Source organism: Plecotus auritus (assembly GCF_963455305.1).
Source record: "Plecotus auritus genome assembly, chromosome: 3".
NCBI classification, from domain to species: domain Eukaryota; kingdom Metazoa; phylum Chordata; class Mammalia; order Chiroptera; family Vespertilionidae; genus Plecotus; species Plecotus auritus.
In genome coordinates this window covers 188,545,521-188,573,055 of record NC_137772.1, presented here as the reverse complement: position 1 = coordinate 188,573,055, position 27,535 = coordinate 188,545,521, and the positions used below count along the sequence as shown (strand labels likewise).

The 27,535-nt window shown below is 40.4% G+C and overlaps 1 protein-coding gene across 1 annotated transcript in view; it reads right to left on the bottom strand.

The window, feature by feature from the left end:
* The window catches only part of IPO8 (importin 8), a 62,574-nt gene extending 36,010 nt beyond the window's left edge, over positions 1-26,564 (bottom strand). The window contains exons 1-10 of the mRNA XM_080659148.1: positions 26,223-26,564; positions 19,966-20,047; positions 17,022-17,178; positions 14,486-14,644; positions 13,288-13,444; positions 8,519-8,608; positions 7,233-7,327; positions 6,539-6,623; positions 4,116-4,250; positions 2,153-2,252 (exon numbers count right to left, since the gene is read on the bottom strand). Of these exons, the coding sequence (XP_080515274.1) occupies positions 2,153-2,252; positions 4,116-4,250; positions 6,539-6,623; positions 7,233-7,327; positions 8,519-8,608; positions 13,288-13,444; positions 14,486-14,644; positions 17,022-17,178; positions 19,966-20,047; positions 26,223-26,306 (1,144 nt within the window). The 5' untranslated portion in view covers positions 26,307-26,564. The remainder of the gene's footprint in view (positions 1-2,152; positions 2,253-4,115; positions 4,251-6,538; positions 6,624-7,232; positions 7,328-8,518; positions 8,609-13,287; positions 13,445-14,485; positions 14,645-17,021; positions 17,179-19,965; positions 20,048-26,222) is intronic.
* Between the last annotated feature and the right edge of the window lie 971 nt (positions 26,565-27,535).

Sequence of the window (27,535 nt, the reverse complement as noted above, 5' to 3'; positions counted from 1 at the left end):
TATCTTCTATCATTGAAACTTTGTAGCCTTGAGTGGAGGCCTAGGCCGGCAAGGGCAGGTGGAAAGCTTGGCTTCCTCCATTGCCGAGGACACCCAAGCCTCCCTCCTGCTCTCTGTGGCTGTAGCCATCTTGGTTGGGTTTATTTGCATATTCGCTCCTGATTGGCTGGTGGGTGTGGCTTGTGGGCGAGGCTTGTGGGTGTAGCAGAGTGATGGTTAATTTGCATATTACTCTTTTATTAGATAGGATATGAAAACTTGATATATCCATATTTAAATATAAAAATAAAACCAAATCTACATCTTTGCCTCAAAATATAAAACACAACATGATAATACTAATAACTCACGTTTTCTGAATACTTACTCTGTGGCAGGCACTGTACTAAGGTTTTTCCCAGCATGTAGCATTCTACACTAAGCTGTTAAATAACTAATTATGTGTATTATCCCACTTACTCCATCCAGCATTATTGTCATTGCCTGCTTTATAGCTGAAAACATCGCATTTCAGAGGCATTAAGTGCTGTGCCCACAGTCCCCCGAGTGAGTGACCAAGCCAGCACCACACCCAGGTTGCCTTAACATTAAAGCCTGAGCTCCTGAACTTTATACCAAATCCAAAAGCTTCATTATTAGAAGCAGACAATACCTTTACATAGGAAAGTTTTGTTCATATAAACAACTGCAAGTGACAAAAATATAAAAAGAAAATGAATGCCATAGCTGTTCTTCCCTATAGTTCTCCCAAAGTAAAATATACATATCAAATAATAGCCACTGCATTCTAGTTTCCAGAAGGAAATGGTTAAAGAAAAAGCATTTCAACTAGTCTTGCGTTATCCATATTCTCTTCTAGTCAATAAAATGTAAATTCTGTCAATCAACACTCATAGCTCTTAATTATTTCTTCTAAAAACTTCATATTTTATATGAAGAATAAGTGAAATAATGGTAGCTTTCTGAAAGCTAAACAAATACTCTGCACATTACAAAAAATAAAGGTATCACCAAAAAGGTAAACATTAAAAGAATACAATGAAAAAGACAGAAGACTGGCTAATCACTCTGTTCCTAGGAAAGCAAAAGCACCAGGAAGGGCGGAAATCATGCCCACGTGTAATGACTTTTAAAAGGAAAAAGTAGAACGGGGGGATAAAGCAAATGGTAAATATCATTTCTCATTCATTGGCTTTTTCTGTACTTTGTCTCCAGATAAGAGGCACTTCCTCATTTACGCAGTCAAATAGTACTAACACAGAGCACTGTAAAACAACCTAGCATCTACACCAGTAGCATCAATACCAGTAGGCTTAACTCAAGTAGCCAGAGACACCTGGTCCACAAGAGAAAGCCATGCATTGTCAGTTTTATCAATTATTTATTTCAACATTTATTGAAGACATACTAGAGCCAAACACTAGTAGAGGACTGTAGAGATGTAGAAGGAATGGAGAATGCAAAATAAAGCAAATAAATAAGATACAGCCTCTGACCTCAGATAGCTCTAAGTTGTGGGAGAAACAGAGGTACACAAATAACATTTCGCTATGTGAAGTGTTTGAGTATTCCATGATGCAATTAATTCAAACCAGAGATATGGAAATGAACTGAGGCAATCTACACAGTTCAAGAGCTTCCAGGAAAATCCAAGCTAAATGGACTCCCCTCTCCCCCACTCAGAGAACTGGGCCACATAGTGTGACCACTGTAGGTAATCTCATTCCCTTGTGGAAAACTTTATCTCTAAGATAAGGAGGCAAACTAAATTGGGGTGCTCTTAAAATATGCAGAAATCTAAAGGATCTGCCAGACTAAGCACAGCCCAATCTACAAGTGGGTACCCCAAAAGGCTCAGAGAGGGATGGTCCCTGCAGATCAGCATCACAATAGAAAAGAATACAGATGGCGCCAAGACTGCTTCAGCCCCAAAGGATGGATACATAAAGGTGCTTTTCATCTCCCACACCCAAAGGCCTCAAGTTCATTGGTTCAACAGAACATCAAACTCTCAGGAGTTTCAAAGGTTATCTATCGTGCAAAGCAGAACTTTGGGAATTTAACAAAGTCATAAAATCTCCTTGAAATACAAATTTAAGTATATTACTTTATGTATCCAGGAACTAATGAGGAAAAAAACCATCTCGATTACCGAATTTCATCCTTATGTACTCATAGGGATCTTCTTGCCACAGCTCTTCATCCTCATCTTTATAACACATCACAGAAAAAATGACATCTTCAGAGATATTCTAAGAAAGAAAAAAACAAAACAGCAACTGGGTATAGCTATTCTAATTTGGGGAACACTAATAATGGATTTACTGACTGCCTTTATGATGTTAGTTTTCCAAACTGTTCTATTAATCTTCCTGTTAAGCTTGCAGCAGCTAAGGTGGGAGCAGGAAAGCAAGAGCTTAGGGTGGGGGTAGAGGTTGAGGGGATGAGGGAGTGAGGGGGTGGGTTAAACATAAGTTTGTTTTTAAACAACAATTGATTAAAGATATAGAGAAAGATGAATGTAAATGCTACTCTTTGAAGCAATAGAAAGGATAATAAAGTTTTACTAACAAACAGTAGTAAGCATACCTTGACTCTTTAAGAAGAAATAAATATCAAGCAAAGGTTATATTTACTATTATATTTCTTTTTGTGCGCATTTTTACATTTCCATTTTGGTTATAAATGTCAGCATATCAACAATATTAAAATTTTCTTTTCTTCTTCCATTTACAAAAACCTAATTTCCTACTCTACAAATGAAGGTTTCAGGGGGAAAAGAAAAAAAAAACACATCTGTATGTCCACTGCTGCTAATGCTCTACTAAGCCCTTTTGTGCTCCAGCAATTAAATATGTAAAAACAGAACCATCTCACCCTGGCCGGTGTGGATCAGTTGATTCCATACACCAAAAGTGCGGGGTTTGATCCCCGGTCAGGGCACACACGGGAGGGAAGGCAACTGATCAATGTTTCTCTCTCAGATCAACGTCTCTCTCTGTCTCTGTCTGTCTCTCTCTCTCCCTTCCTCTTTCTCTAAAATTAACAAGCATGTTCTCAGATGAGGATTAAAAAAAAAAAAAAAAAAACCCACAGAGCCATCTCTTAAATAAATTAAATATTTCTAAGAGAAAAAATTCAGCCTAAGGATCCATTTCTTATTCCTACATTACAGTCATGTAAAATTAAGGTCAAAGGCATCAAGTAGAAAAAATACTTCGCAATTAATCCTTACTTTATAGAAACACAGCAAATAAAATGAAACTAGTATCTATTAATTGCAAAGAAATGACCCCTGTTTGATCAAGGAGCTTAGGCAAATATTATTAAGATGTCCACAGAAAACAATGCAAAAAATATTATGTTGTTAACACCTATAATAAGATAACACTAAATGAATTCTAACCTAGACACCAAAGGCAAAGAAAAGAAATTTCTTTTTCTTTTTAGATACCATCTTAGAGATTAGAATTCAGGAATTTACAGTTTTGTTTTTTTTAAAATATATTTTATTGATTTTTTACAGAGAGGAAGGGAGAGGGACAGAGAGTTAGAAACATCGATGAGAGAGAAAGATCGATCAGCTGCCTCTTGCACACCCCCCACTGGGGATGTGCCCGCAACCAAGGTACATGCCCTTGTCAGGAATCGAACCCGGGCCCCTTCAGTCCACAGGCCGACGCTCTATCCACTGAGCCAAACCGGTCAGGGCAGGAATTTACAGTTTTAAGAGGGGAAAAAATTTGGTTCCTGACATTGTTGAATTACCCAAAATTGTCTGCATGCAAATAAGAATTTATTTATTAATGGCCTGTAAATTTTCATTCTCATTTGTCCTTTGATTAAATAACAATGTGGAATTCTATCTTTAAGTAAACAATTAAGCAAGGTCAACTGAATCCAAGTCCTCCAACTCATAAAACTTGGAAGTTTTCACTCTTCTCAATTCTCAAATTTCCAAGCCCTTCATATCAGATATGACTGCACTCATTTGAAATTATTAATGGAAATAAAAATAAACTCAGCATAAAATATGGAATTAGTAACACTTACTTTGTCTAGAAAACCGGATTTAACCAGAGAATAATTTTAGAGAACTGCTCCCTGACACTGACCTGTATGTGCGGCTTCATCTGCTTCCACGTTACAGAGTGAACAACCCCTTGGTTGAGATAGTTGAATGCTTGCTGAAGAACCCGTGGAGCGATGTACTCTTTCTGTCTATATTGGTCTAAAATTTTTAGTAGTACCTATAGGAAAATAGGAAGAGAATAGATAGGAGAACATGTACAATTTTAAGGTTAAGGGGAGGGGCATTTTAGGCATGACCTAAAACCCAGAATGCATAAAGATAAAAACTAACAGATGTTAAGGGGAATCCATATTTTGTGAGGAAGTTCCAGGGCAGTTTTAATTATTAGACAGGGTCATGTTATATGGAACAGTGTCTCACTGTAATTTCCAGCCATGTGTCCTACTTCTAACCTATGGAACTACTCAGAATAAGTCTTCGCTCTATTCCACATACTAGTTATTCAAATACATTAAGACTTCTGTTAAAAAACAACAACAGACTTGACTAAATAAACATTGAAAAAACCATACAGCAAAAGACAGCACAAGCAGATTTTAACATTTGATAAAGGTGCATTTCAAACCAGGACAGAAACAGTAAGTTATCAAAAAAATAGAAGACATCTGGCGTGTTCAGGGTGGTATGGCCGTAGACTCAAATAAATAGTATTGGGACAACTCTATTAACCCTGTGAACAAAAATGAAGTTGATTCCCTAACTAAACTCCATACCAAAATAAATTCTAGATGGGGAAATATTTAAACAAACAAAAAGAAAGAAAGCATAAAATTCCTAGAATACGGAAGAACTTCCTTTTAGAATCTCAGACAACAGAAAGTCTTTATAAACATAACACAAAACTGAGAAGTCATTTTTTAAAAGATTGATTAAAAAGAGAGAGACTGTTTATATGGAAGGAACCATGCCCAAAGCAGCCATGACTATGCCGAGGACTCTCAGTCAGAGGTAACAAAACGAAGTCCAAGGCTTCTAACATCTGGTCTCCAGAGTTCTGCTCTATAGAAAGCTCATTAAATGAACTGGTGAATGAATAAAAAGGGTTCTTTCAAAACAAGTGCAGAACTTATAAATTCAGTTCAAGCTGTGTAAAATCCAGGTTGATAAAAGTGTCAGAGTTCTGCCGTCATCTCTGCAGTGTTCAGCAATGCAGGCTAAAAATGGATGCTACTGAACAGGTTCTGCCAGGTACAGCTGTGGCTCAGACAAGTGCAGATGACACATAAGAGTAAAGAAGAGAACAGTTTTTGATAAGAAAACTATTTTTAAATACTAGGAATATATACCCTGAATAACTAAAGTATAAATAGTTTACGACATGGCTGCAGTGGTATAAAATTTAAATGTATGTGCGCGCGCACGCGTTTATGTGACACTGGAAAAACTTTACTGAACACACTTCAACTTTAGGAAGCTTAGTAAGTTTAACAGCAGTGGAAAGAGCAGAAGACAAAGCTGACCTGATTATGCTAGTATCCATAGTGAATTGCTGAACTGATCATTTTGTTCATTGTTCACTAGTTTTCCCTATAGACTGTCTCAAGGGCCAACAAAATATTTTGTGAAAAAACTACAGCCATAGGTTTCCTGAAATGTTGCAAGGTACTTTTTAGAAATGGTAATCCATAAAATGATACTAGACAAAACGATCATCTATCAAAGGAAATATTCTGTCTCAGATGACAGGTTTGAAGTATTAACTTTATATCATTTACAATAAAGAAGACTAATATGCATAAACTTACAAAAACCTAGAAACACCCTCTACCTCATCATTAGAGCCTTTTGCTATCTCTATGTCTGATTAATTTTGCTTCCTCAATATGGTCCTGACAGACAGTGCTCAATAGTTATTAAATTTTATTTGTTGAAATATAAACAAAAATATGATTCAAATGGCAATACAGATCAAACAATCTTCATGTCCACTTGTCCTTCATAGTTTTTTAATACTAATATCAAGCTAGATTATGCCCAACTTTCACTGCATAGAAATGGTTCCCAAACTTCCATAAAAAATGTGTAAGTTCTCGGCTGAAATTCTTAACTTCTGAGCTCAGCTTCTCTTGAAATAGATCAATTCGTATTCCATGAACTCTTATGATATAAAAGCTTGGGACAAAGAAGTGAGGCTCAAAGAAATAGAGGGTAGGAAACTCATAGGAAGTCAGAACGTCAATAGAAGAATCCAATCAAATACTGGTGACTGCTACAGCAGGATCAACAAACTTAAAAGGTTTGAGTCCAGCCGCTAGCTGTCTAGAAGGGCACTTCTTGTAGCAGCTGCCTCGGCCACTGGGGTCTAAAGCTCATTGCAGTGCATTAAACTCCCAGAGCTACCATTTCATCCCCTATCATATGTAACATGTTAACATGTTTGCAACCTACTTTTAAATAGATAGAAATGCCTTAACTACTTCTATTTTAAAAGCGTAAGTTTATTACCTGCTGAATTCCCACTGCATAGGTTTTCAAAAAGAATTCAGAAAATTCAAAGTATTCTTTTGTGACATTTCCTGGGCTTCCATATCTTAAAATAGAAAGAGAAAATGTTTAAATACTGTGAGTTTTTTAAACCAGCATGTTCACTAGTTTAAATATGGTCCCTTGTTGAAAGATGCATTCTATTGGAGTAGAAAACTAACACTTTCCCTTCTTTTCACAAGCCCCAAAAGGAAATCATGATAAGCTATACTATGACTCTGGGTCATACTTAAAATTTCAGACAGAAACTTCTACCTATTTAATTAACGATGATCCCCTAAATGTTAAATATTTCAAATAAAATTATATCTAACATGTTTTCCAATAAATGCTCCTATAATTAAATTTGACTAACTTTCCTATGGAGCTGAATTACTAAGCACCTTCTTGTACAATTCCTGGATATTTCCAATAAGCTAAACAATGTCATTTTCCATTCTTTTTACAGAAAAATAGAAAGATTCAGAGAAGACTGAGCACTTCATTATGATCGCAAAGTCAATGATCACAATTAAAACAGAGGGTGACTTTTTGCCCTCTATGGCACTAAAGACAAATAACCATATACTGTGGGCCATCAAGGGACCTATACAACTTTATTATATCCAATACTGAGATACTGACCTAAGATCATAAATCTAATACAGAGAATTACCGTTCAAAAAGACGAGCTACAATATGCAGCGCCCACTTCTTACACTTCCACCAGACTAGTTCTGGTCGATCATCCTCATCAATTTGCATAGTCTCCTAAAAGGACAAAAACACCAAGATTACATTTCTGCATAACAAAAAGGTTTGTGTGAATAACAGGCAGAATAAATCTTGCTATAGACCAAGTCATATTAATTGTCAATTTAGGTTGTCATACAAATGCAAACTCCTTCTTAGAGATTGCAAGGTAAAAATTAAATAAGCAAAGTTAATTTCAACTAACGAATGCTGCTGTTCACATTTATCTCCCATCTTCAAAAGGCCCAAATAAGTAGAAAACCAATACAAAATACCATGTCACTTGAGGAAACTCTGGGATGACAGAAAGGTTCTACCATGTCATCTGCATCTGGGTGACAGTAACACAAGTGTATGTTTGCCATAATTCACTGAGCTGTTCAATAAGTTCTGTGCATTTATGTATATAACTTAAACTTAAATATAATTTGTCCCAAAATATGAATAAGAGAAAAGTCCTGCACATTTGAAGACAAGCTTAAATGTTAAAATATTTTGTATTTTTTAATTGAATTGCATTAGTTATCTCAGTTAATTTGATAAGTAAACTATAGCATCACAGTTACTGCAGATAAAAATGAGACGCCATCTTTCACCCATCAAACTGTCAACTTAGACTTTTATGTAAAATATTCTCAGTCACTGCTTATTGAAGTGTAAGCCAGGGCAATGTTTCTGGAGAGTACTTTCCAAGATCTGTCAAAGTCTTAAACCTTCCAGGAGTCTATCCAAAGAAAACAATCATGTATGTGTATAAAAATTTTAACTATATCCTTATAGTTAAAATACTAAAAAACTAAAACAATCTAAATGCCCAGCAAATGAAGCATTCAACAAAAATGATAGAGTTTAAAAACATTTGTATCATAAAAAATATTTATAAGAGATTTTAAGTGAAAAATAAATTTCAAATCAGTGTCTACATATACCATTTTTATAAATAAAATATTGTTGTAATAGACACAGAGGAAAAAAGGCTAGAGGAATAAATACCAGTTCTCAAAAATGTTTTTTAAGGTTTTAGTAGGATAAAATAGTTATTTTACTGGTTTTACTTACCTGAACAATCCCAAAATGAGTATGTTTTATTAATTATTTTCACTACAGTAATTTTTCCCCCAGATAGGCTAAGATCATAAATCAGTCTACCACAAATATCCCAAACCCATGTTTTCACAGTTTTTCTTAGGAATAGAAGCTCTTTCTTACAGGGGGAACTGTCCTATCAATAATAGCTCGAAAGATCTCCATCCACGTTGTCATGGTTTGGTTATTCACCAGCTGAAGAGGCAATGCATACTGAAAACAAAAGAACATCACCATCAGCAGTCATTCCTCCCTCCACAAGTCAGCAATCTCAGCTACATTTGGAAGGTTGAAATACATGAAATGGCTAACGTTTGACCATGAAAATAGTAATTTCATATGGTTCAACCTAAAATTTAATTTTAAATTTAAAATCTAGAAGTATATATGCTATGAATTGTTTCCTCTGAGCTACTTTTTTAAATGAAAAAAAAATTTTATATAGTAAGGTCTCATTTATTCAGTGTGAGATTCCAGGTAAGTGATTTTTACCATTTACCCCTTTGTCAAACTTTTCACTTCAACCACTCACTTTTTTCCCAACTTTATTGAGATACTAGTGACCCAGTGCACAGATTCATGCACTTGAAAGGAAATTAATTAGAAGAAATTTGTTAATATCACTATTTGCCCTTTCTCTATAATAGAAGTGTCAACCAAATTCATGATCAACAATGACAGATCAAAACAAACGCATGCAATTGGCGCCAGCGAGAGCTTTATATGTATCACACATGCGCAAGTCAACTTAGCCTCTTATATAGAGAGAATAAACTTACTTAATTAGACCTGCTTTCTGATTTAGCTCAACCTTTTCCAGCCCAGTGAAGCACCCCAACTTCTCTTTCAGGTAATTGTCAGCAACACAGCAGTAAATATCAACACAAAGCAGATTATTATTGTAGATCATGCAGGGAGAACAAAGGGTAAAATATTTAACTACAGCAGTGTTTGACTATATTCTGTGCAGTGAGAAAACCTAAAGTCATTTTCAAGTTCCACCATTTCTTACTCCATTTCAGTCAGGTCAAGTTTCTAAACTTTCTAAATCTCCTTTTTCCAGCTAATGAAAAGAAAATAGGATTCTACTGAGTCTCCTATCTACCTACTCCAGGACTTCTGTGAGGATCAAATGAGATGAGGCATGGGAAAACGCTTCACAGACATTTGGTTAAAGTGTAAAATGCTTGCACCTGGCTATAAAGCAAATCGTGTTCCTGGGCTGAAGAAACTCCCAGGAGGCTAGTCACTAGGGAGAGAAAGCTGGGCGTTGCTACGTGACGTCATTACCCGGCGTCCACAGCAACCATTTCCAGGCTGGACTGGGCTGGGCTGGGCTGTGGGCCGCGTTTTGCACCATGAAGTCTTGGCAGCATTGGCTGCGATTTGGTGGGGTGTCACTACAGGATGGTGGCGGGGCCTGTGTCCCACTTGGGGGAAGCCAAGTGTTGGTTTGTCGGTGCCAGGTCCGTTGTGCCATTTATTTTTAAATGGCCAGTCTGTGTCATGGCAGCTCTTGCATTGAGCATCTGCCCCTGGTGGTCAGTGCGCGTCATGACTACCAGTCGGTCAGACGGACACTTAGCCTTTTATATGGAGAAATAATCTATATATATATAAGGGTAATATGCAAAGTGTCCCCTCGGGAGTTTGACCAGGAGAACAGGAATTCGATCACTCACTATGACATGCACTGACCACCAAGGGGCAGCATGGAACATGGCGGGTGACCAGCGGTGGCTGCAGGGCACTGAGGGAGCGAGGGAAGGAGGAAGCGGGGATGCGGGGAGGCAGAGAGGCGGGGAACCTGATCGGCCCTGATCGCTGGCCAGGTCTAGGAACCCTACCCGTGCATGAATTTCGTGCATCAGGCCTCTAGTTGACATATAACATTGTGTGTATATATTTAAGGTACACAATGTGATGATTTGATACATGAATATATTGAGTAATGATTACCACAATAAGATTATTTTTACTACAGTTAATACCTATAACACCTCACATAATTACCTATTTTGTAAAGAGAACTCATTTTAACCACTTTAATGAAAATCTTTACTTCATGAAACATTTTTTCAACTACTTTCATCTACACTGTGGCATACCATAGCCACTATATTACTGTAGGTCCCGCTCGCTACACTGTTGGTAAAGTGAGATGAGGCAATACTATCCATGCCTTCCAAAACCTGCTACCTGCTAAGGACATAATGATAAGTAGGAGACTCACATTCTAGTTGGGGGGTGGGGGAGAGAGAGACATATATAAACAAGGTATTATGCTATGGTGTTATATGGTGTACAGGTAAGAGCTGCGCAGTATTGATGAAGGCATACAAGAGGGCCACCTAATCCAGCCTGGTAGTAAGAGGGACAACTTTCTGGAAGGACGTGCAAGCTGAGATCTGGAGAAAGAGCACAGATCGGCCAGGATGTAAAGGGGAAGAAGAGTGCTCCAAGCAGAAATACAGTATTTTAAAAGCTTAGAAGAGAGGGCATGACCTGTTCATGAAGCTGAAAGAATTGCAGCATGGCTAGTGTAAAGCACAAAGGTGAGAATGGTAAAAGATAAGGTGGAGAGATGAAGGGTTTTGGGGGCCATTTAAGAAGTTCATATTCTATGTTCTTGGTGCAATGGGTAGTTTGGGCTTGAGAAAGGGACAGAGGAGAAGCAGGCTGAGGGTTGGGGGCCAATGACAATGAGTTCATTTTTTTTAATCCTCACCTGAGGATATGTGTATTGATTTGAGAGAGAGAGGCATGAAGAGAGAGAGAGAGACAGACAGACAGACAGACAGACAGACATTGATCAGTTGCCTCCCATACATGCTCTGACCAGGGATCGAACCCACAACCTAGGTATGTGCCCTGACCAGGAATTGAACCTGCAACCTTTTTGGTATATGAATGACATTCCAACCAACTGAGCTACCTGGCCAGGGCATGAGTTCACTTTTGGACAAACTAAGTTCTAAAGTATGTATGAAATACCCAAATGCTCTGTACACAATCCTAATATATAAAAAGCCAGGGGCCGTCACGACCGAAACAACCAGATGGATGACTGAACAGCAGGCTGCATGGGGCGACCAAGCCAGCCGGGGGGTTAGTGAGGGACAACCAAACAACTGAACAGCAGGCTGCGTGGGGCAACCAGGCTGGCAGGGGGGTTAGTGAGGGATGACCAAACGACTGAGCAACAGGCTGCGTGGGGCAACCAGGCTGGCAGGGGGGTTAGTGAGGGATGACCAAACGACTGAGCAACAGGCTGCGTGGGCGACCAGGCCGGCAGGGGGGTTAGTGAGGGACGACCAAACGACTGAACAGCAGGCTGCGTGGGGCGACCAGGCCGGCAGGGGGGCAGTTGGGGGCGACCAGGCCGGCAGGGGCGGGGAAGTTAGGGGCGACCAGGCTGGCAGAGGGGAACAGTTGGGGGCAACCAGGCCAGAGGGAGGACAGTAAGGGGCAACCAGGCTGGCAGGGGGGGCAGTTAGGGGCAATTAGGCTGGCAGGCAGAAGCAGTTAGGGGAGATCAGGCAGGCAGGCAGGTGAGCAGTTAAGGAGCCAGCGGTCCCGAATTGTGAGAGGGATGTCCGACTGCCGATTTAGGCCCTAAACCGGCAGTCAGACATTCCCCAAGGGGTCCTGGATTGAAGAGGGTGCAGGCTGGGCTGAGGAGACACCCTCCCCCACCCCCATGCACGAATTTCATGCACCGGGCCTCTAGTATTTAATAAATGCCAGACAAAGTCAATTTAATTGTATCATACTTTGCAAAACATATATTTCTGCCTCTTCCCAAATTTTCAATCACTTCTTACTTACACTATCACTGTAATCCTCTGAAAGCCTTCTAAATCTGCTTCCAGGATACCCAGCAAGAGCATACTACTTTAGCAGCATATAATAGATGACCACAATTGTTTAAAATGTTCAGATTTTTCATTAGTTTTTTAGGGTTTTAGCATTTATATGTTGAAAAAAGCATTTTAGATTTTGCCCTCTTAGCTCAAGTAGACAGAGAAGTTTGGGAGCAATTATTTCATCAGCCTTTGTCTTACTTCCTGATTTCTGGCTATACTTCTCCCAGTGGAAAAGGGAATAAATGGGATGTTACTATATCTAATGGCAAAACATCTCACTGAAGGTTTGCCTCAGAGTAAAGTGATTCCCCTGAGGAAAATTTCTGAACAATGCTTTAATAAAAAGGCAAAGGCACCATACATCTTCCTTCCCTTTTACTTTAAAAAAAAAAAGAGAAAAAAAGAGGGTGGAGAATATATTTTCCTAGTATCCCAGTTTCTTATCTCTCCTCAGTTTTGCCTCCTTCTCCCTTCCCTCTCTCCTCCAAAAAGGCTGAGCTGAAAACAAAATCTGCCTCAAACTGTCTCTATTAAAAGGTTAAAAGGCTAAAAATATAAATCTTTATTGAAGTGAAATATTCTGAAACAGTGCAAAACTACTTTGTTAGCTTTAAATTAGGTCAAATGCAAACAAATTACCATCAGTATGATTTCCCAATAAAAGGGAGTATCTTCTTTTCCTTCCTCTTCTCCTACAATCATAACTAATTTACAGGCAGATGCTATGGACAGAGTAGTCAAGTAATCAGGTTCTAGGGCAGTTAACTCCCCTGGTTCTCCCATATCCAGCACTTCAGACACTGGAGTACAAGCTATACGAACATTGACTCTCAGCTCTGCCACTCGGATAACTTTGGACAATCAAGTTAATTTCTGTGAGCCTGTTCTCCCGTAAGGATTTTTTTTAAAGAAATACATGTGAGGATATATAAGAAATGTTAACAATAACTGACACTTATTGAGCATCTTCCATGTGTGAGGCAGAAAAGCAAGTCCCCAAATTTGTCTTCTGCACTAGACACTTACCTGAACAAGTGCATAAAAGATTTTCAAAATCTGTTTCTGTAGTAACACAGAATAATGTGAGGCATCAGGAAGGAGCTGCATGATTTGATGTTGAATACGGGGCAGAAATATTTGCATTGCTGCTATAAGAGGCTCTCTTTCCTCTGCTTTCTTATATCTACATGAGCAAAGACAAAAAGAGAGAAAAATAATTGCCCCCACCCTTGCAAAAGAACCATAAATAATGAACAAACATATACATATTTTAAAAACTATATAAAGCTAGCCAAACAAAAACATTCCAACCATTGGCTTACATTATCTATTTGAATTGTTAGAAAAAAACTTGGAAGAACTTCAAAAGAACACATCCCTCTTTTAGGCAGAATACTGAATATCTTACTATAAATAAATACACTAGTTTCAAGTCTATTTTGTGACTTTCCTAAATAAATTTTTCTACTACTTAATTTAATTTTCATCATACCACAATCCTTCCTATGAAATACAATTTGATATGTCTGTTTAAATAGACATTCTTATTATATAACAAATAATATGGGGAAATACATTCCTTCTCACAATATCCTAAATTAAGAAGTTAAAGTAGTTTACAAATGTACATGACATTAGATCACTTCAATTGCTACAAATCTAAAATATCTTCTAAAAATTCCACAGAGCATGAACTAAGTAGCTTGTAAAAAGATCTACAGGACTTTGGATGTAATAAGTAGCAATCCTCTCAGAAACTAGAAAACAATGCTATTAAATGTGGTGCTTGTCTCCCACCTTCCAAGCAGCTTTTATGGAAAAGAAAGTCACTAGCAAAGAAACTTTAATATTTTCTATTTTGCATCCAAAGAGTTAAATGTTTGCTGTACTTAATAATGTGCTCACTTGAAGACAAATGTGAAGACACCTCTATATCGGAATTCCCGAGGAAAGCTGTTAATAAGTGGTCCTCTGAAACTAGCAAATAATTTTTGAAAAGCACGGCATTGTCCTATCGTATCACTGCCTCAAAGATTAGCAATGTACATTCACAGATTAAGGGTTCTTTAAATAACTGTAGTAAATAAACATGTTTGACTGTGCTCATCCACCATTTGCTGAATTAACCTGATTCCCCAGAACACCCAGAGCAACCCGGCTATGCAATTTAATTCTTTCTAAGTACCACAAGGCTGGTATTTCTAGCCAATGGAAATCAACTTACTCATAGGTCTTCACCAGTTGATACAGACATAATAAACCGCCAAGCCAGCTTCCGCTGCTCTGTGACTGCAAGTAATAGTCTATCTTGTCGACTACTGCTGGCCAATGGCCAGGGAAATCGCATTTAATGATGGCACGGAGACACATTGTTAACTGGACTCTATAAGGTGGGGGGGAGAAAGTCCAAAATCTAAGTAGTTTATCAGGTTTCAAAGACCCCTAATATTTTACATAAAATCACTTTAAGTTCTATTTACCTACATGATATAGTTATATATCTGGGAGGGAGGACAAAGAACAGTATTAGAAATACAAACCTCCTCAGTAGCTCAACTTCCTGAAAATAAAGAGAACAGGTCATTTCCTAAGAAAAATAAATAAGTCTTTCAAACAGTCTTCTCCTAAATACAGGGTGGGGGAATCTCTCTTCCATAAACTATCAATATGTCCTTACATGGTCATTTGCAAAAGGTCAGAAAGTGAGCCTGGCTAACTTAGGATTCCACAGTGAAAAAAATAAACGTGTGTGTTGAGTTAAACAGCCAATAACTTGGATTCACTGAAGTGAAACAAACAAAATAATGCCTTTTCCTTATGTTAACCAAATCTGTTTGAAAATCTTTCTTTGCAAAACTCTAAAATAAACCTTAAAAATATTTCTTCAAAGTGATTACAGTCAAGGCTTCAGGACATAACAGAAGCAAAGCCACAAAGAACTGTCTCGTTATAAAGGTCGCCCCTTGTGCCACCAGCAGCTGTGCCCAAACAACCAGTATGTCAAATCTGTATGCAAGAAAACTGAAACTTTTCCTTTTTAAAAATTTCATATTCAGGTTGACCCTCCCAATCCTCTTCTCACTGCAACCAAGCAAAGGATGGCTATGAGCAGTCATCCTCTCATACATTACTAGGTAGAAGCACTGCACGACTCAGAGATAGCTGAAAAAGTAAAGATGTTGACAAGAAATAGATCCAGGATTACACCATAGGGGAGCCACTGCCCAGCTTGGCACTTGGACAACCAATGAGAATAATGGTGGTTTTCTTTCACCGGTACACCTACTTTCTCCTCTCAGCAGACAAAGTAACTGTACAAAGAGCAGTGTAATGTTTCTTGTCCTTCCTCGCTGTTTCTTCCTCACACTTCCCTCCCTTTCTCCTGCTTATGTCATAATGTACATTAGACACAAGGAGAAAAGTTATATCTAATCTCGTGACATTAAACCATTTCATTCCCCTACCTCAGTTTCGTCTATTTCCCTCCCCCATTTTCAAAAGGAATCTAATTACTAGCTCAGGTTGAAGAGAATTTGTTTCTCCTATTTTAAGATTGCAAAATCCTTATGACTCTACAGCGGTGCTGTCCAATAGACAGGAACAGCTATTAGCTACATATGCACACTCTGAACTCATCAAAGTTAAATTAAAAAATTCAGATCCTCAGCTACACAGGCCACATTTCAAGCACTCGATACCATGTATGCCACACAGCTAAATACTGGACAGCACAGATGCAGATGAACTCATCAAAGTTAAATTAAAAATTCAGATCCTCAGCTACACGGGCCACATTTCAAGCACTCGATACCATGTATGCCACACAGCTAAATACTGGACAGCACAGATGCAGATGAACTCATCAAAGTTAAATTAAAAATTCAGATCCTCAGCTACACGGGCCACATTTCAAGCACTCGATACCATGTATGCCACACAGCTAAATACTGGACAGCACAGATGCAGGAGATTCCCATCACGGCAGAACGCTCTCCCGGACAGCGTTGCTCTACAGCACCTAAGCCGAATGTGAAAAACCACAAGTGATTCTTCTATTTATACGTACTCTATCCTGTCTTCTCCAAAGGAAAAGATACTCAGTTCATAAAAATGAATGAAAAGAGAGACCCACTGTTAAGAAAAGTGGTAGGTTGCCGAAACCGGTTTGGCTCAGTGGATAGAGCGTCGGCCTGCGGACTGAAGGGTCCCGGGTTCGATTCCGGTCAAGGGCATGTACCTTGGTTGCGGGCACATCCCCAGTGGGAGGTGTGCAGGAGGCAGCTGATCAATGTTTCTAGCTCTCTATCCCTCTCCCTTCCTCTCTGTAAAATATCAATAAAATATATTTACAAAAAAAAAAAAAAAAAAAGAAAAGAAAAGAAAAGTGGTAGGTTAAAACTCCCAGAAGTGAATTTCTCTGTGTCAGGAAAAAGAAAAGCAGACAGAAAAAGTCAAGAGATCATAACTAAGAACGTAGCTATATCCATAGCAGGGATTTATACAACAATTTTAGTTAAGTATGGTTTTTGCCTTAACTCTTTTTAGTGGCAACTTAAAGCAACTGAATCTTTCCCAAAATATTGCAAAGGATTACAAAAGCAAAGACAAGTCAGCAAAACAGTATTCTCTGAGTGCCCATATTCATTAATTTACCTTTTTAACAAACCAAACCTGAGGCTGATGATTAAATCCAACCTCCCCCCTCAATGCATATATTTTGTGCTTCCGACTACTAACCATGTAGATATAGTCTAATGTACCTCACTAAATCTGGAGACCGGATTATTCCTTCCACAATGTTATCACGTATTTGCTGGCGATCATTTTCATGAATGTTGAATGGAAATATTGCTTCTCCTGGGGGAGGTTCTCGGTCCGGCCAGTACTGTGTCACCATATTCTTCAAGTAAATGGCAGCTAAATTAGAGAAAAAAAAATGCCAGTATAGCAGTACCAAAAAGATAACTTTATTCAGCTTGTCAGAGTGTGAAAGGCTTAAACCCTTCAAAGTTAAACATGACAGCCAATAAAAAATGGAAAATCTTGCAATTATAAATCTTATAATGTGTCTTTTATATAGGCCATCTTGTATGGTGCCCATAATAAAAGTATTTTCTAGTTATAAATTAACAGCATTTAATGACTGAATTATAAGTAAGTCCATGATTTTACCATGTGTGTATCTTTGTTGTCTGAAGGTTGCTTCTTATTTTCAAGTCCAGTTTTATAGGGATTAAAATGGTTGTGTGATCATATGGGGAACCTCTCATTCTAATACACTATTAATAGAAAACGTAGCAGAAGCAACTTGGTGATTAAGATTCAAAATTCTAAATGTTAACATCATTAAGATCCATTGACCTAGCAGTTCCATTTCTTGTCATTTATTCTATGAAAATATTCCCACAAGTATCCAGAGATATATGTCCAAGGATGCTCATTTGAGCGTTGCCTCTATAACAACAATAATAAGGGTCAATAAAGGAAATGTCCATTAACATCAAATTGTTTAAATAAAGTATGGTAGCTCTGTACAAAGAAATACTGAACAATTGTCATAAAGAATAAAGTATATGCGTATGCACTGACATAGAACAATCCCCCAAGCATACATGGTTAAATTTAAAAAAAAGAAATTATAAAATAGCATATGTAATATAAACAGATCTTTGTTACTTTTTAAAGCCAGCATAGCCCTAGCCAGTTTGGCTCAGTGGACAGAGTGTTAGTCTTGGGACTGAAGGGTCCCAGGTTTCAATTTCTGTAAAGGGCATGTACATACCTAGTTACAGGTTGGATCGCCGGACCTGGTTGGGGCTTACCAGAGGCAACCAATCGATGTGTCTTTCTCACATTGATGTTTCTCTCTCTCTATCTCTCCTCCTCCCTTCTACTCTCTCTAAAAATCAATGGAAAAATATCCTCGGATGAGGGTTAACAAAATAATAATAATAATAATAATAATAATAATAATAATGCCAATATATCTATGGAGGGGAAATAGATTTGGAGAACATGCCCCTAAACTGATGGCAGCTATATTTGGGGGTGAGATTAAGAGCAATCTAATGTATAAATTCTGTGTTTCTGTAATATTTATATGTCATATAAATAAGACATATTAGTTAAATAAAGTGCTTTAAAATCTTTAAAAATACTACTTCCACAAAGCTTTCATAGGAACTTCAGAATGGCCCTATAAATACTTAGGTTATTTAAAATAGCAAAATGTAGTTTCAGAACAGCCTATTTTATAAAACAAAAATTAAATAAAACTGAGAGTAATACTTTCAAAAACTTTACATAGAAATCTTACAAACCTTATTAAAGTAAAAATTGCAATACAAATGTTTTCATAGATTTTTATAATCTACAAAGGGATCTTTCAGGAAGTCATACATATTGTTATATTTTCCCAAATGATTCTTTACTTTTTCATTATTATTTCAAGTAAAATTAAATACTTTTATCAGCATGTGGAGTATAACCCCATTTCTATAAAACATCATCAATTGCTATACCCAAACACATGCACATGTGCTAATGATGCTCATTTATAAGTAATGAATGTTGAGTAGCTTTTTTTACTTTCTTCTTGGTATCCTATCTAATAAAGAGGGAATATGCAAATTGACAATCACACCATCACAAAGATGCCGGTGCCCATAGCCACAAGATGGTGGCGCCCAGTCCCCTCAGCCCCGCTGGAGTCCCCCAGTCCTTTCAGCCCAGCCGGGGTGGGGGAGGGGGCAGCAGGCGCACAGTGTGGCCAAACCTGCCCTCAGCCCCCCAGCTGCCCAGGGCTGGCCCAAGGCACAAGCAAGCCTCAGATGGCGGCTGCCCAGATGCCCAGGGCCGCCCAAGGCTCAGGTAACCAGGGCTGGCCGAGGCTTGCACTGTCAGCAGTGGCAGCAGCAGAGGTGTGATGGGGACGTCACCTTCCCCTGATCACTGGGTCGCCTCCCGTCCCTGAGGGCTCCCAGACTGTGAGAGGGGGCAGGCCAGGCTGAGGGACCCCCCTCAAGTGCATGAATTTTCATGCACCGGGCCTCTAGTTCTTCTTCAATGTCCATATTATTTACAATGAGTATATGTCACTTCAATAATTTTTAAAAGCATTTTTAACTAATTATTTTTTAATTAGCTATTATTTTATCACCTTTATCTTGAAGTTACTATCTTTTCAGGACTCATGATTTTCCAAGGCTTTCTCCCTTTTTTCACCTTTTGGGTTCTAATGGCCAGTTTATCTCTTTTAATCTTTATTTTATTTCATTTTTTTCCATCACAGTGCAATACTTTACACCTCCGTGATCTAATACGCAAATGGAGTGTATAAATTCACATATATAAATTCATGATATTGATCTGTGGGCCCAAAGGCTTGGCCTCCAGGAATCATAAAAAATTAGGGAGATGAAGCTCTTAAATTTGAGAAAGATAAGGGGAAAATGGCAAAGTTACAGAGGCAAGGGATTGACAGAAGAGAAAGGAAGAAAGAAAAAGCTAAGAGAGATTTAAGAACTCAGTATCTACTACAGTTCCAAGTTAAAGGAAAGTGATTTTTTTAAGCATTAGAAATACTTCTTGTGCATTTCCTGGTTTGTTTGTTTTTTTCAAGAAATCAAATATTTTTAATGTTAAAATAAAACTCTACTTTTACTTTCACCATAAATAAATTATAAAGATAAAAGCACAACTCACCTGCCTGGCGCACTGGGAATTCCACGTGGTCAGAAACTATGATACGAAGTAAACTGGGGGCAAAATTGATAATCTTGTAGGACTGAAATTACAAAGAAATATTTTATAAAATAGGGCAATATAAATGAATAACTATTAGCACCTGTTACTAAAGACACTACTTAAATAAAACTTTTAAAGTGAAAGAAATTCTCCAAAATGAAAATTACTAAAATACTTCAAGTCAAAAAAAATTAACTGAGAATAAACTAAGAATGGGAATAAAAGAATCTGAACATTCTTATTTGTTTGTTGTTGTTGTTTTTCAAATATATGGTCATAACACTCTCCAGAATGGGAGCAGCAATTTACCATTTACCACAGCAACAGTAGTAAATGAGTGTGTCTGTCTACCCAATATAGGGATTATCATGCCTGCAAAAACTTTAAAACCTTATTCCTGTTTTAAATTACATTTCCTCTAAAACAAACAGGCAACACACAGGGTTGAATTTTTCCTGTGTGTTGCCTGTTTGTTTTTCTACAAGTTCCTTCTTCCCTTTATCCTTTTGTAAATGGAATATTTGTTTTAGTCTTAATAAGTTCTATGAGGCCCTAACTGGTTTGGCTCAGTGGCTAGAGCGTCAGTGTGCAGACTGAAGGGTCCCAAGTTCAATTCTAGTCAAGGGCATGTACCTTGGTTGCGGGCACATCCCCAGTAGGAGGTGTTCAGGAGGCAGCTGATGAATGTTTCTCTCTCATCGATGTTTCTAACTCTCTTTCCCTCTCCCTTCCTCTCTGTAAAAAATCAATAAAATAGCCAAAACCGGTTTGGCTCAGTGGATAGAGCGTCAGCCTGAGGACTGAAAGGTCCCAGGTTCGATTCTGGTCAAGGGCATGCAACTTGGTTGCGGGCACATCCCCAGTAGGAGGTGTGCAAGAGGCAGCTGGTTGATATTTCTCTCTCATCGATGTTTCTGACTATCTATCCCTCTTCCTTCCTCTCTGTAAAAAATCAATAAAATATATTTTTAAAAAATCAATAAAATATATTTAAAAAAAGAAACTTTAAAAAAAATAATAAGTTCTATGAGCTATTTATGAATTTACAATGTCAACCTTTTTGGGGGGACCAATACATTTCAAGTGTTTCTTACCAGCTTATTTGTGCTTTAATTTAGTTTATGGTATTTTTGACTAACAGAAAAACATGTGCTACAAAAGACAGGAGATCCAGCACAGGAAAAGGAGAAGATCACATTAAATAGCTGTGCATGAGCCCTGGAGAGGACGCAATCCAGATGGCAAGAGGGTGCCTCGCCGCACGGAGCTGTCATCAGCTCTGCTGCTGAAGCATCTGAAATTTAGCAATGCCCAAGTGAGCCTGTGCTCATGAAGTGCCTGCTGCCTGGTCATTTCACCCAGAGACATGTTCTAACTTGACTGTCTCCTGAGTTTGGTCAGGGTGACTTTAGAAGCACAAAAAAATCAAGAGCAAGCCCATTCTTTCTGACCATATTCCCATGGGTTGTCTGGTGCCTAGACCATATAACAGCCCTGCCATATTCCCAGAGCTTTGACCTGGCCTTGCCGGCTGACAACCCCAGAAAAGACTCCTGAATTCTCAGTAAGGCTAAAGCCAGACATGATTCAGAGTCTGTCCAGTTTACCTTCTCCCAAGAGCCTGATTCTACTACGGCAGACCACTCAGTTTTTTAACTTATCACCTTTCCTATCCGTTTATTTATAACTAGAGGCCCGGTGTATGAAATTCGTATGGGGGGGGGTGCGGAGCGGGGGAGTCCCTCAGCCCGGCCTGCATCCTCTTGCAATTCGGGACCCCTCGGAGGATGTCCGACCTCCGGTTTAGGCCTGATCCCCAGGTGGGGAGGGGAATCGGGCCTAAACCGGCAGTTGGACATCCCTCTCGCAATCCAGGACTGCTGGCTCCTAACTGCTCGCCTGCCTGCCTGATTTCCCCTAACCGCCTCTGCCTGCCTGCCTGATCACCCCTAACCACTTTGCCTCAGCCCCCACTGCTGCGGCTTCATCCAGAAGGATGTCCGGAATGATGTCCGGAAGGTCATTCGGCTGTCTGGCCTAATTAGCATATTATGCCTTTATTATTATAGATAGCATGTATTAAGATAAATGTTTGACTAAAAAAAAAGAGAGAAAACTGGCATCTTTAAAATATTAATCCTTTCCATGAAAGAGCATTATGCTTTCCAATCCTTTCTATATCCTTCAGCAAAATTTTGAATTATCTTAAAATTGTTCTTCCTTTCACCCTTATAAACCTCAGAATATTAAATCTGTTGTATATGAAGTATATTGTTTTACCCATAATTGAAACTGCCAGAATTTTAAAGTATTGTTAAAGAAAACAGATTTCTTTTAACGGCAGTTTATAGGAATCAAAATTAACACAAATGTAGCCCAATCTTTTACACCTCTACATTTACATTATAAAATAACTCCTGTTTGTAACTTTTGAGATACTGGAAGGTTTTATAGTGAATCAAATATCTATATAGTTTAATTCTAATCTATGTAGTTTAGTATTTATTTTTTTAAATCTTATTACACAGAAGTACAAAATAATCTTTATACTTAAATTTATGCTACTTATTTGAAAGTAGTTATTGTGGAAACTACTTTTATTTCAACACTGTTGCCATTTTAGAACTCCTCTTTTTGTAACTGTTTGCATTTCAAAGAACTTCTGCAACTTTTTATCTTTTCCTTTCTGCCTGATTCAATCTATGTTAATTTGCCAGCTAAAACATTCCATGATAAATTTCGATGTATTCTCATACTCCTTTCCTCACAAAATATTTATCTAATTTCTTTTTCTACCTGGGCTTCACATTTCTAAGGCGGGGTGGGGGGGGGGAGGCATTTCTCAATGATTTCTTGAGGATATTTACTTTGTATCTGTGAAGTTTTCTGAAAATAAAGAGTTTATTTGCTTAGCTAAACTCTGCATTTTATGAGAATTCATTTAAAGCAAAAACCTGATGCTTTCCCATTCTCTGCCTCACTGCCGCCAGCAAAGCATGATGGCAAAACATAACTACATTAACTATCCTAGTCCTCCAACATGACAAGTCGAAGGCTTCTAATGAACTTGCCCTTCCCTCTCTGTTCACCTCCCAGTTCACCTGGTTTACTCCTAACATCTAGGTCTCTGCTCAATGTCTTCTTCAGAGAATGACCACCCTCTTTATACATCCCAACACACTCTGGGGCTTTACTCTCTACAGCACTTATGACCTGAAATTATATTGCTTGTCTGTATCCTCCACTAGAATGCAAACTCGCTGAGAGCACAGTCTTGTACTAGTCCTTGCAATATAACTCAATAAATGTTATTCATATAAGTAAACTCCTTAAAGGGCAATAAAAAGGATACCAAAGATTCAAGAAAAGCAGGGAATAAAAGCCTGCCAATAATATCACATATCTTTATTATTTCCTTGTTGAGGCCATGGTGAGAATTATTTACTAAAGGAAGACCATTTTCTGAATGAGTTACTGAAGCAACATATCTACCATTCCAAGGGACTTCTGGATCTAGAGATGGTGAGGAATATGTACAGGAAGCATTCTCAATATCCTGAGATAAAAATAAAAATGCATCTGCCCATACAAACAATATCATAAATAGCAATCAAGGGACCAGTCACTGGTACCACAAACACTGCGTTGGCCACAGAAAAACATAGCTCCAAATAAGAATTTATCCTTTGGAATACTATTACGTTTTAAAGCTGCTTCTTTCTTCTACATGGCAATTGACAAATCAATCAGTACTTTGTAGACGCTGCCCCCATTTCCTATGCAGAGCATATTTGCTGAGGGAGGACCCAGACTAAAATCAATGAGCTGGACCCTAATCACCTATGGTAGATTACCCACCTGTTTATCCAGCAAAGTATGATGGTACAGGATAAGCATACAAAACCCAACATTATACCCATGTTTTGCTATCTATAATAATAAAAGCACAATATGCTAATTAGACCGGACAGCCAACCGACCTTCCAGACGAAGCGGTTGTGGCAGGCTGAGGCAGAGGCAGTTAGGAGTGCTCAGGCAGGCAGGCAGAGAAGTTAGGGGTGATCAGGCAGGCAGGCCAGTGATTAGGAGCCAACAGTCAGACATCCCTTGAGGGGTCCGGGATTGCAAAAGGGTGCAGGCTGGGCTGAGGGACCCCCCCACACACACACTCATGCACAAATTTCGTGCACCTGGACTCCAGTAAGGTTATATGACATAACTTAGTCTTCTACTTACAGACCATTAAAAACAAAATTTGGAGGATATCACCACCCAAAGCACCATATGACATATAAATGCTAAAGAGTGGCACAGCCATAAGCAACTTTTAGAGGTTACAGAGGAAATTGCGGTCTGTGATGACTTGGGTGAATACGGGGCAGGGCAAGGATGGAATGCATTTGGACTGGAACACCATGAAAAAAATGTAATCTAAATATCACTTCTAGTTCTACAGGATCTCCCACTTACCTTTTCCACTTCTATCAAGTCACCTGCACGTATGTAGGGATGAATCAGAAACAAAGCGAGGGCATGCTAACAGACGCAGGAGAGCTATGGTGACATCAAAGAGGGGCTCCCTAAGGGCACTATCACAGTAACACCCTGCCCCCTGTGCGGAGGAGGAGGTCACAAGCAGGCAAACTCTCCTGTTCCTGCTACTAGAGTCCCCATTCAGCTCTAGCTCTGCTCCCCCTAACCAACCCCTGGATTACTGTTTTTCTAACCAATCAACATATAGTACTTGTCCTTAAAGCCTGGGACAGGTGCTGGCTTTAACTTTTTCCTATTCTGGATGGGAGTCCCTGTATTTTTAAAAAATAAATCCATTCACTTTGGGCTTCCGTTCAACTCCACCTTCCCTCCGGAGCCAGTGTTTTCCATTCTCCCTTTGATCTCCCAGGAATCCGGGATTCACACTCACTCCAAACTCCGCCCAGATTTCCCACGAAAGCAATCCATTTCAAAGATCCACAATGCACGCCTGCACTTTTCGGTCCCCTCGGACCAGGGGAAACCCTCGCGAACTCCTACGGAAACCAGTGCTCCGGTCAGTCCTTCTCACGCTTTAGGAAGCGCAGATCACCTAGCCCCGTGGTCGGCAAACTGCGGCTCGCGAGCCACATGCGGCTCTTTGGCCCCTTGAGTGTGGCTCTTCCACAAAATACCACGGCCTGGGCGAGTCTATTTTGAAGAAGTGGCGTTAGAAGAAGTTTAAGTTTAAAAAATTTGGCTCTCAAAAGAAATTTCAATCGTTGTACTGTTGATATTTGATTCCGTTGACTAATGAGTTTGCCGACCACTGATAGCCGGCTAATTAACACAAACCTGGGCCCCAACCCGAGCTCCCGACTCCTTGGTGAGTGTGGAGTGCACCCCCATCACTGGCATTTCCAGCAAGTTCCCAGGTGATGTGGGCGCTGCCCCTCGCGGGCGACACTTTGAGAACCTCTCATTTAGGATTATAGCTCAAGGACGAGCACCATCCCAGCAGCTGGCATTGCCTCCTGGGGGCAGACCCGAACTCGTGCTTTTCGTGGGAGCTCTGGGATCCACCCCTGCAGGTGCAGAGGAAAACAGAAGCTAGAGTTGGGGTTCAGTAATATTCCGAAACGTCGGTGGTGACGCTGGAACAAGCTCAAGGCTGGTGAGTGAGAATAGAGGATGGAGGGTAAAAGAAAGTCTCACACATTTTAAAAGAAACCCCTCCGCACACGCATCCTCGCGCTTGCCTTTTGGAAGGCGGTACCCCCGGGTCCTGTCTCCGCTGTCCAGGGCACCCTCCCCGCGGCGCTCCCCAGCGCCCCCAAACTCTGCCGACCGGCGCCCCACAGCCCGGCCAACCCCACTGAAGCAGGCGCCGGGCAGGGCTCCCCCAGCAGCACCGGGAAGGGCTGGGTCTGCAGAAGAGCTGGACTCAGAGCTGAACTGTAAGTGAATTTTCCCACCCGCGTCCCCGCGTCCGCGACTTCAGTCACACCCTGGAGCCACCCGCAAAGGTGCCTGAGGCTTCCTCCTGCGGACCCGGCGCCGCACACACTGCTCCGGGAGGACAGGAGGATGCAAAGGCAGCCAACAGGTGCGGGGGCTGCTCGGGGAGGTCCCTGGGGTGCAGCCCGCACCCTGCGGCGGGGGGCGGGGGCGGGGGCGGGGCGGGAGTGGGGATGGGCGCCGGCGGGGGTGGGGATCGGGGGGCGCCGCGGGCCCGGCCTCACCTGATTGAGCTCGTTCTCCGCCGCGATCCGCAGCTTTGGGTCGATGGTGCCCTTTAGCGCCTGGATGATCCGGTTGAGGTCCATCTCCCCGGGGGAGAGGGGGCTCCGCGGCCCCCGGGCCCGTAGGCCGGACTGCAACTTTCGTCCTCCTCTAGACCCCTCGGCTGCCTCCTGCGGGACCCCCACACTACCTCACCCCCCAGCCCCCGCCCCCGTCGCCACCTGCAGCCACTTGCTGCGCCACTCCGACTCCGCGCCCCCTGTCCTCCCTGCCTACCCCCCACAACTCGCTCTCCATTCACCCTTTTACGACAGTCGGCGGGAGGCGGGAGAAGAGGAAGCGACGCGCGCTTTACGGCGGCCTCCTCCCGGCGAGGCGAGGGCGGCGCCCCCTGGCGGCCGGCGTGCGGCTGTGCGGCTCAGCCTCGGCCGCTGCCCGAAGGGACTCGGCTCTCCCCGCCTCCCCGCCGGCTGCGCTCGGAAAGCCCCGCCCTCCTCTCCCAGTTGGCGAGGTGTCTCTTTACAGCTGCTTCCAAACTAAGCTTATATGGCTAGACGGGCACTGTTTGTTAGTGCAAGAGCTGTTCGGGCATCACCACGGAGTCTCTTCCAGGGACCTTGCGATCAGCCCGCAGGAGGACAGGGTCCCCTCGATCTGTGGGAGCCTCCATTCATTCAGTCACTGAACGTTTGTTCAACAGGTTGTTGAACCAGAGGACTGAAATATTCAGGTCCCACATTGTAACAACATGAATTTGATGCAGGTTACTCTGAAGGAATTTACCATCTGATAAAAGAGACGAATGTAAACAGATAAAATATATTAACTCTGGAAATACAGAGATCAGAGAAATGAACTACATGCCTCCTGGGTTTCTGAAAAATGTCCAGACCTCAGAAAAGTAGTGAAAGGCACTGAAGGGTCATACTGTTCCACGCATTATGGCCATATCTGGTCCCACAATTTCATATAAATAGTAAGTAGGTAATTTTTCCTGAGGTTAACCAGAAAAGAGAGTTCTGATTATATATTTATAGTGGACAAAATGCATCAGGGATATGGTCTTTCCAGGAGCAGATAATTAAGATAGATTGGTTCAATTAACTGGATTCAATCAAGAGGCTAGAATATATGTAGTGGGCACTTTTGTGTGTTTCTGATTGCTTCCAGTTTTGCCCCTCTTTAATCCATTCTCCACACTGCCGTCAGAGTCATGTTTCATTTTTTTAAACATCTTATTGACTTTTAGATAGAGAGGAAGGGAGAGAGAGAAACAACGATGTGAGAGCCAGACATGGCTGCCTCCTACCAG